The sequence below is a fragment of the Pseudorasbora parva genome, chromosome 2 (assembly GCF_024679245.1).
Source record: "Pseudorasbora parva isolate DD20220531a chromosome 2, ASM2467924v1, whole genome shotgun sequence".
Classification (NCBI taxonomy): Eukaryota; Metazoa; Chordata; class Actinopteri; order Cypriniformes; family Gobionidae; genus Pseudorasbora; species Pseudorasbora parva.
This window is the reverse complement of record NC_090173.1, coordinates 60,581,278-60,591,277: the sequence shown is the minus strand read 5'-3', so window position 1 is coordinate 60,591,277 and position 10,000 is coordinate 60,581,278. Positions and strand designations below refer to the sequence as shown.

The window sequence follows — 10,000 nt, the reverse complement described above, 5'->3', positions numbered from 1 at the left end:
TTGACCAATCAACGTCAAGCGCACCCGGAGACAAGCGAAATAATTTACGCTGGAGATGATACTATTTCATTGACGTTATAACTTCTTAACAAACAACATTTGCAAAGTAAGTCAGTCTTTTGTAAATCATCACTAATTATAATCTACATAAATAATGTACATGATACTTCTACTTTTTTAATACATTACATTTGATGCAGCATATTTGATGCTAAACTTGTTTTAGCTAAGTACAATTTTGAATGCATGACCGTTACTTTACCTTTACTTCTGGGAAAAAAGGTTTTTAAAGGAGATCACATAGATTTAGGATTGCAAACGGCGAAAGATTTTAATTCAGCTTAACTGGGGAGTTTTGGAAATATCCCAGTTTGGAAATTTAACAGGAATTTATGGGAATGTTTATTGTTCTAATTGTTATGCTTATGTTGTTTATTTCAATGTGACATGATCCTTCAGAAATCATTCTAATATGTTGAATTATTATCACTGTTGGAAACAGTTGTGTTGCTTAATATTTTTTGGAACTTGTAACGTTAATACCTTTTTCAGGATTCATTGATGAATAAAAAGTTAAAAAGAACCGCATTTATTTAAAATAGCAATGTTTTGTAACAATTAATTCTCTAACTTTTTAATCAATTAAATACATACTTGCTTGCTGAAAATTATTATTAATTTCTTTCCAAAAACAAGACAAATAATTACTGATCTCAGATTTTTTGATGGTAGTGTATATTGTTACTAGTTATTTATTTGTACATTATTATTATTATTATTACTCTTATTGTTAATCTTTTCTTTAATTAATCATCAAATAATCCTGAAAAAAATCTGTTTATTTAATTATTATTTTTAGTTTTATTTTTGTGTGTGGCAAAATTACATTTCTGAAGGATCATGTGACACAGAAGTAATGGCGGATGAAAATTCAGCTTTGCATCACAGAAATAAATAATATATTAAAGTATAGTAAAAAAAAACAACATTATTTTAAATTGTAATATTTCACAATAATATTTATCAACTGTCCATGCTATTTAGGAATGGCCTCAATAGCCCTGCAGTCAGTAGTGTGTTATGTGCATGTGTGAGGTATAAAATCAACAGTAGTGAATTAAATCTGGTTGTTTTAACTAAGATTTTTTTTCAACTACAATTAAGTTCCTTGCTGCAGGCTAAACTAATTTAGAAACTTCTCTGTTTATTTCCATTAATTCTCATATATTCCTGTTAATTCCCATGTAAAGTTTACAACTTTGAAAATTCCTGGAATAGACTTTCCATTATCCACTAGCCATTACTTGATAACTCTTCTTTTTCTGACGTGGAACATAAATTTTATTTAATGGTGCAATATTAGTGAAAAAATTATCTCTGATGATTTTAATATGTTAGCCAACATTTTGAGCCTGTAGGAAAACTATACACAGACAAAGCATAATATAAAATCAACATTTTACAGTGATCATGAGTAAATCTAATAATGTGATATACACAGCTGCATTAATTAATGTGTTACCAAACGTGTTTTCCTGTTTCCCTATTGTCTTTTTTATATATTCATTTTATAATTTAGATGGAACCTCACTTTAGGAGACGGGCTGATGGCAGCCTGAATATGACAGATACAGTGGAAGCGGCAAAGGTGAAGGAGGCTAACAAAGGAAAGCCGTACACAAGACCCCTGTCCCCAGAGGTAGTGCTGGACAAGGCCAAGAAAAGCTTAAGTCTGTACCACGGAGATCTAGCTAACAGAAAACACCTGCTAGGTTTCTTTGAAATCCAGTTTGGTGTATTTCGCGGGCAAACATTTAGGTGGGTGGCTGAAAATGCCCTGGGGTATGCTGCTTACCTGGTGGCAGCTATAAAGAGGGACCCCACAGGAGGCAGCAAAGACTCCCAAGAACATGCCCACAACAAGGGGAGTTTCAGGGAGTATATCGAGCTTTTCCCTTCTGGCAGAATTGCCATTGCCATGAAGGAAGAGCAATATGCTGGGCAATCTGCTACCACCCAGCTCACTCCCCCCACACAGCACACTGGCCCCACACAAATCACTCCCCCTACCCAGCACACTGCCACCACCCATACTTCCACTGCCTCTCTCCGCTCCCTCTTGGTTGGGAAGTTGCCTACCCAGAAAAGCATGACCAAGACCGTAAAAAGGCTGATTTCCCCCGTCAAAGCCACACCTTGTAAGCAAACATTTATTTTACACTTTTCTTTTTTTGGTTTTTTATTATTTATGTTGTTGTTCAGTAGTCATGTTTATCTGTTTGTCCTGTGTTTTGTTTTGAAGCTTTGGCCCAGGCACGTGCACGGCCCTCAGCCACCCTCACACGCCCGACTGCCTCCTCTGAGGCACACACAGGACCCTCAGCCACCCTCACCCGCCCGACTGCCTCCTCTGAGGCACACACAGGACCCTCAGCCACCCTCACCCGCCCCTCTGTGTCCACTGAGATAGATGACAGCACACTGCTGGCAGAGGCAAATAAGTTTGAGGAGGCACATGTGGGATGTACGTATATACTTTAAAAAATATATATTAAAGTTTCCTTTCCAGGAATAATAAAGTAAAGCAATGTGAGTTTGCACTTGTTTATTTATGTGTTTATTTCTCTTTGGGGGGTTCCAGTACGACGAGTCTGTCTTCCAGCTGGATGGATAAATACCCTGCCTGAAGTGGACCAGAGGTGGATGTCCAAGGCCCTGTTCAGGTGGTCAGCACAAGGGCATCCTGAGCTAATCTTTAGCAGGGTGGACAAACTTTGGTGGTATCCTCCACAGGTGCCACTGAAGACCAGTAAGTCTCCTCCCTTAGAGAATTACTTTGGCCATCCCCTGCTGCTCTGGATGCCACGAAAACTGTGGCAAGTGAAGCTGACCTGTCCGCATCCAGACTGTCAGAAAGACCTTCTGACCTCAGCTGGCTTGCATCAAAAGATCAGACAGGTGTTTGCCTTCGGTAAGATGTACTTTGTGGCATCTGAGTACCTGGCCTGCCGAAGATGTAAGAGGAAGGTCATCAGCTGGAGCCATGATATCGTCTCCCAGCTCGACATTGGCCACAGGGTGCAGTTCCCTTGTATTCTCACATCAAAACTTGCATGTGACATCGAGGTAGTAAGTTTGATGCGTCAGCGAGGACTGGGAAACAGCAGCAGCCAGATCCAGCGCAAGTTGCAGGAGCGTCATGCTGAGGTGTGGTTGGAAAAAACAGTCCAGTATCTGACAGATTGCAAGGGGATTGCCAGTGCTGTCACATCAAACCTGATCCTGCCTGTGACATTTGAACCTGCTCTTTCAATGCCTTCTGTCCCTAAGCACCGGTGGCTAATGCAGGTGTATGCCCAGGATGTCCTGCAAAGGCTGGACGAAATCAAGGCCACTATAACATCTCAATATGGTCGTATCTTAAAAATGGATTCTACTAAAAAAGTGGCCAGAAAACTAGCAGGACGCAGCTATGGCACCGCTACATGGGCAACCAACGTTGGAAATGAGCATGGACAGGTGATCATGTCCGTGCTCACAGCCAGTGAAGGCTTTGGTCTCGGACCAATGATTGAAGGCCTCATCAAGCGATACAGAGTGGCTGGGGTGGCTCCTCCTGAGATAATGTATGTTGACCGAGACTGCTGTGGCAACACTCTTCTGAGGAGGATGTTTGAAGAGTGGGACCAAATGACCATCCGGTTAGATATATGGCACTTCATGCGGAGATTTGCTGTGGGGTGCACCACCGACTCTCACCAGCTGTATGCAACATTTATGAGTCGCCTCAGCCACTGTATTTTCATGTGGGACCAGGACGACCTGACTGCACTTAAGAAGGCGAAGCGCGCAGAGCTGGAAGCTGACCGGAAACCATCATCCGAGGCTGATGTGCTGCGCTGTATCAGCCGTAGTGAGCTAGCCCTACATTGCAGGAGAACCACTCGTGGGACCAAGGAGACCCTGGCGCTGATTGAGAGCCATATTCAGGCCTTTGATGGAGATGCTGGTCGTGACACTCTGGGAGTACCACTAATAAATTCAGCCCGGATGAGAGAGATCTTAAAGTCCCAGCGGAAGCATGTGGCCTGCATCCAGGATCCTGTAGGTGTGCAGCTCTACATGCAGACTGGCACTGTAGTGAAGGGAGGGCACTGCCTGCCAACCTACCGCTGTGCCAGAGGTTCCACTTCGCTTGAGTCATTTCACCTACACCTTAACAGATTCATCCCAGGTAAATAATTGACTTAACTGAATTACTAAAATACTGATATGATGTAATCATATATTTTAAATAATTATGATGATTGCAAGTACAGGTATTTGTGTATTTATGCGTAACCCATTCTGTGGTCTTTTTGTTTTCAATGTACAGGTACGCTGGCAAGTGACACCTTCTTCCAGGCGTACCTTTTGGATGGACTTGCAAGGTGGAATGAGGACCGGGCTGTGGCAGCAACAACAGATGAGCAGCAGTCACATTCTTATAATCATCTTCTGCGCCATGCTGTCAATACTCTTGCAGAGGAGGTTATGGGCAAGAAAATCATCCCATATGTTGGGCCAAGAAAGTACACTGGTAGATAACTATTTTTTTTTTTTTAGTTACAATTACAGTCATGTGTACACATACAATTTTTCCACTGAGTTATAATATCCTGGTATATTATCTTATTGTCAATGTTTTAATATTTTAAAGGTGAACTTATTGGAGTGGAGTACCTTTACCAGCAAACTGGTAAAGTTCTGCAGGACTATAAGTTGGCCATTGAAGAGTCAGAGACGACTGAGGTTGGTACAGAGGTGGATGAAGATTATGCTGAACTTGAGGAGATTCACGACATCACTGTCCCCACCTTCGACACAGAACGGACACCTGCTTCTTCTTCAGAAGCATCAGTGTCTGCAGCATCATGTCCAACCCCTCCAGCAACCAGCCCCATGTCATCACTGTCTGTGGTCCCTCCATCACCAGTCCCATCGCCTGTTTTCAAGCCCATGTCATCACTGTCTGTGGTCCCTCCATCACCAGTCCCATCGTCTGTTTTCAAGCCCATGTCATCACTGTCTGTGGTCCCTCCATCACCAGTGCCATCGCCTGTTTTTAGCTCACTACACACTCATTCAAAGCCTGCACTCTCTCCTGAAGCTCATAGCTGTGAGTTTTACCAAAATATTGATAGATGTTTCAGTCACACTAACTCTAATTTAAATTTGTCATATTGAAAGACACAAATACACATTTTAACTAAATATTTACCTTTTTCATGTAGTCCCAGTGGACCAATTATCCACAGAAACTCCTCATCTACCAACATCTGAAGAGAACACTTCACATGATGTAAGTTTCTTTTTAAATGTACATTTATATGTGTTTAAACCAAACCTGGGTAATGTTGCCTATGCTTTCATGTGAATATTTGTATTCATTACTGCTATCAAAAGTTCTTAAATAATCTTTCATTTTAGGATTCTGTTGGACCTGATAATATTGAGGGGTATGGAGCCGTGCAGGACTTGGCAGAGTTTTTGGTTAGCCTTAGAGATCACCGTCTGGCCTTGACTGGAGACGAGTGCGTCAAGATCATCACCCTATGGCAAGCAATGGGGGAGTATGACAAGAACAAGACCATTTACTCACCACGTCATAAAACCACCTTAAAACAGGGACGATTCAGGGCTACAAAGAAGATTGTGGCACCAGGTGTGGAGAGCACAAAAAGGTATGTTAAATTTAGCAAACGAAGGGTATTTTTTGCATAAATATAACTGAAACAGGCTGAAATATCACCACCCATGCAGGGTGGTGACCCTAACCCCTGTTTAATCAAAGTTGTAAAATCTGACGCCTTGATGCCTAGCTTATCTTCCCGCAGCCTTACTTAGTTCAAAGTTAGTTATAACTTAAATTATTAGTTGTGAGTTATGTTTAATGCTGACTTTATGTTGCTATGTTACGTTGCTATGGATGCAGTTCCAACCATACATCAATTTTATTTAGCAAGATTTCTTAATCTTTAAAATTTCTTAATCAATAAAATCACTTTGGATCAATATTTAGTGTCAAATTATTTATCTTTTACTGTCTTTTAGTAAGTAGCCATGTAATAAGCGGGATAATGTGCAGTCTGTATTGTGAAAAATGCCATAACACAGTAACCCAGTAGTGATCTAATTTATGCATATATTTCAACATTGACCATAAAGACAACAAAAAGTAAAACAGACAGAATAGAAAAGGGGAAATAAAACAATTAAACAAAACAATAAAATAATCTTGTATTAATAATATGTATTCTGCTGTCATTTACAGGTGTTTCGTTGGGGCTCATAGTCCTGCACAGTGGCCTGACTGCAACCGAGTGGTGGAGGCCATCTTCACAAGGCTCTGTGCTCTCTACCCAAACGCGGTGCGCTGTGACGGAGTGAGGGTGTCCCGCTTCACAATGGTGGCACGAGCTTACAAGCACATCCGAGAGTGCATCATCACCAATGCTAAGGTGATGACCGAGACCACCATCCAGCTCCCAGAAGTGAACGCTGCAACAGTCACACAATGGTGAGTAAGTTAGCATTGTTACCGCTAACCCTAAACTTAAATCAAAGCAGCTGAGGGCTACACAGAGGTTTCAAGTAATTTACATGGTAGGGTTAGGCCTAAACCTTCCCTACCCCTACCCCTTCCCCTACCCCTTCCTCTACCCCTAACCCTACCCCTAACCCTTCCTCGAACCCTAACCCTTCCTCTAACCCTACCCCTAACCCTAACCCTTCCTCTACCCCTACCCCTTTCTCTACCCCTAACCCTTCCTCTACCCCTAACCCTTCCTCAACCCCTACCCCTTCCTCTAACCCTAACCCTAACCCTTCCCTACCCCTACCCCTTCCTCTACCCCTAACCCTTCCTCGAACCCTAACCCTTCCTCTAACCCTAACCCTAACCCTTCCTCTACCCCTACCCCTTCCTCTACCCCTAACCCTTCCTCTACCCCTAACCCTTCCTCAACCCCTACCCCTTCCTCTAACCCTAACCCTTCCCTACCCCTACCCCTTCCTCGAACCCTAACCCTTCCTCTAACCCTACCCCTTCCTCTACCCCTAACCCTTTCTCTACCCCTAACCCTTCCTCTACCCCTAACCCTTCCTCAACCCCTACCCCTTCCTCTAACCCTAACCCTACCCCTTCCTCTACCCCTAACCTAACCCTAACCCTAACCCCTACCCCTTTCTCTACCCCTAACCCTTCCTCTACCCCTAACCCTTCCTCTACCCCTACCCCTTTCTCTACCCCTAACCCTTCCTCTACCCCTAACCCTTCCTCTACCCATACCCCTACCCCTTTCTCTACCCTTACCCCTTCCTCTAACCCCCGCTCTGTCATGCTGCTGCATCATAGTTGTGAGCAAAAACTTGTTTATCACACATAATTTTGTAATAATAGCGCTTGTTTTATATTTTCCCAGGTTCAGCAGACGCTGCAAGTCACAGGAGCAGGACATTTTAAAGCAGGGAATCCAAGCCCCAGGCGCACCCATGGCAGGACCTGAGAAGCTTCCTGCAGCTATGCAGAAAGGACCAATTCTGTATTCAGCCAATCTGGCTGAGCCTCACCTGTTTGTCCTGCCACCAAACACTGCTGGGGAGGCAAAACTCAAGGGGAGGTCCCAACCTCAGACCATCTCCCAGGCTCCACCATCGCATCAAATGACACATCCTGTCATTGCACCAGCACCACCTGTCTCTCTCCCTTTCGTTCTACCATCTGTGCAGCTTCCTCCAGTGCCTGGTACCTCACAGATGATGTTCTTCAACATCCCATTTCTTTCAGCTATGCCACCATCACCTCAAACACAGACACCCAGTCAAGATGTTCCTTACTCCACTCAGCAATACCGAAAGAGAAAACAGGAGAGGGAAAACACTGGAACTGTCACAAGAAAATATGTGAGGAAGACAGATGTTATTATGTGCAAAAAGTGTAAAAAAGAGAGAAAGCCACCATCACATCTTCAGTACTTCGGCAACTGGTACTGCAAAGAGTCTGAGACTCAGTCATATAGTGAATGGAGGGCTGTGCTAGAGGAACGAGGTTATAGGAAAAAAAAAACTGGAAATGACAACCCTCCAGGTTCTTAATTTCTTATTGTATTTATTTATTTAGTTATTTTTATTTGGTTAATGTTTGCATTATAGAGTAATTTACACATCTCCAACATCTGGGTGGTTTTTCATGTTTTTTTCAACATTCTTCAACAATATTTTCCCAACAGAGACCTAGAGCAGAGTAAACAAGCAGTTTACTCTGCTCTAGGTCTCTGTTGGGAAAATATTTTTTGTATAAATTTAACATATACTAAGTTTACTTTGTTATTTATGTGTGAGTTTTTTTAAATCAAAGTTACTGACTTTCACTTGGTTGGGAAATTGTCAGCTCAGGGAATGATGGGTCTCCAGTTTGCACAATAGATGGCTATTGTCTATTTTACATTTTATTTGATTACATTTCTTTGCAGTTTTTATACTAAGAGAGGTTATTAATAATTATGTATATATGTAAATTAATATTAACAGATGATAATTATTTTTAGTGTATTTGTATAATCCTTGATTTATTTATGTACCTGATTATTATTAATACTATTATATAACCTTTCGTTATTATTATTATTATTATCACCACTACTAATTGTTGTTGTAATTATAATAAAATATATAAAAAGGGTCTGGACGTTTCTGTATTTCTTTATTCTTCTTCCTCTTATTATTATTGTTTACCACACCTTTTAATTTCTACACAGAATTATATGAATTTAAAATGTGTATACATTAATTTTTTTAATTTGAATGTGTAATGAATTTGTTATACATACATTTTGTTCGATGTTTTAGTAACTGAATAAACCTTCGTTCATTTAAATGTGTAGAAAAATAACATTAATCACCAATATTTGTCTTATTCTTTGCCTTCATTATCACAAAACGTTACCTCTGGATTATAAATGACGTCTACGTTCCATTTCTACGTTATTTTAGTTAATTTTATATATATTTATTACTCTGGTTTACATGATCAAAAGTTGGGGTCGAGCGGGATTCGATCCGACGATCTCCGGGTACATTTCACGGAGTTGTGGATGGCTTTGATAGACGTATACGCGCCGTCCTTAGCTCAGTCGGTAGAGCATGAGACTCTTAATCTCAGGGTCGTGGGTTCGAGCCCCACGTTGGGCGCTTCTATTAGCGTTCTCACTTCCCGAAGGGCTCTCGTTTTCCAGTGGGGAAAGCCAGTTCTTCGTCGCCTGGCAACGTCCAAGTCTGATTTTCGATTGCCTCACCCACGTCCCTGCTCGCCGGCAGTCTCTGTGGCGCAATCGGTTAGCGCGTTCGGCTGTTAACCGAAAGGTTGGTGGTTCGAGTCCACCCAGGGACGAAGGCTGTTTTTCGGTGTCGTGCTACCACGCGACCTCTGACACAGGCCCAGAAGTTTGCGCACGTGGGTTGGGTTGCGTTACAGAAACACAGTGGTTGTTTTGTGAAAGTTTACATCAGCTCAAGTTTGCTGTGGCGTGGGGATGGAATGTTCGCGTTTTGTTCCAGGGGGCGGAGGCCCTTGATCCAAAGAGGTCCTGCTCTAACACACCTTCTTTTAAAACACCATCCAGCACTGGTAACAACTTCCGACTGTGATCGATTGGGGACTTTGGTCGTATAAGGAGGGCACCAGTAACTTTCAACCTATCAGGCTCTCAGGCATGGGGCAAAGGGATTCGGCATGCGCCTACATGTACTAGTGTTTTTGTAAAAAAAAAGGAAAAAAAACACATAAAAAAGAAAAAAAGAAAGAAAAAAAAACTGCGACCAGCACGAAACAAGGGCACGCACCCGCCCGGCTAGCTCAGTCGGTAGAGCATGAGACTCTTAATCTCAGGGTCGTGGGTTCGAGCCCCACGTTGGGCGCTTCTATTAGCGTTCTCACTTCCCGAAGGGCTCTCGTTTTCCA

General features: G+C 42.3%; 1 protein-coding gene and 2 non-coding genes across 3 annotated transcripts in view; all 3 read left to right on the top strand.

The window, feature by feature from the left end:
• Nucleotides 1-25: 25 nt before the first annotated feature.
• Nucleotides 26-10,000, top strand: part of LOC137049506 (uncharacterized) — a 53,164-nt gene continuing 43,189 nt past the window's right edge. Inside the window, exons 1-10 of the mRNA XM_067428034.1 lie at nt 26-106; nt 1,580-2,198; nt 2,303-2,524; nt 2,642-4,234; nt 4,376-4,579; nt 4,700-5,158; nt 5,274-5,341; nt 5,470-5,723; nt 6,314-6,559; nt 7,464-8,073. Of these exons, the coding sequence (XP_067284135.1) occupies nt 1,580-2,198; nt 2,303-2,524; nt 2,642-4,234; nt 4,376-4,579; nt 4,700-5,158; nt 5,274-5,341; nt 5,470-5,723; nt 6,314-6,559; nt 7,464-8,073 (4,275 nt within the window). The 5' untranslated portion in view covers nt 26-106. The remainder of the gene's footprint in view (nt 107-1,579; nt 2,199-2,302; nt 2,525-2,641; nt 4,235-4,375; nt 4,580-4,699; nt 5,159-5,273; nt 5,342-5,469; nt 5,724-6,313; nt 6,560-7,463; nt 8,074-10,000) is intronic.
• trnan-guu (transfer RNA asparagine (anticodon GUU)) lies at nt 9,357-9,430 on the top strand. The gene has a single exon. It is a non-coding gene; the product is annotated as a tRNA-Asn (tRNA).
• trnak-cuu (transfer RNA lysine (anticodon CUU)) lies at nt 9,885-9,957 on the top strand. Its single transcript has one exon. It is a non-coding gene; the product is annotated as a tRNA-Lys (tRNA).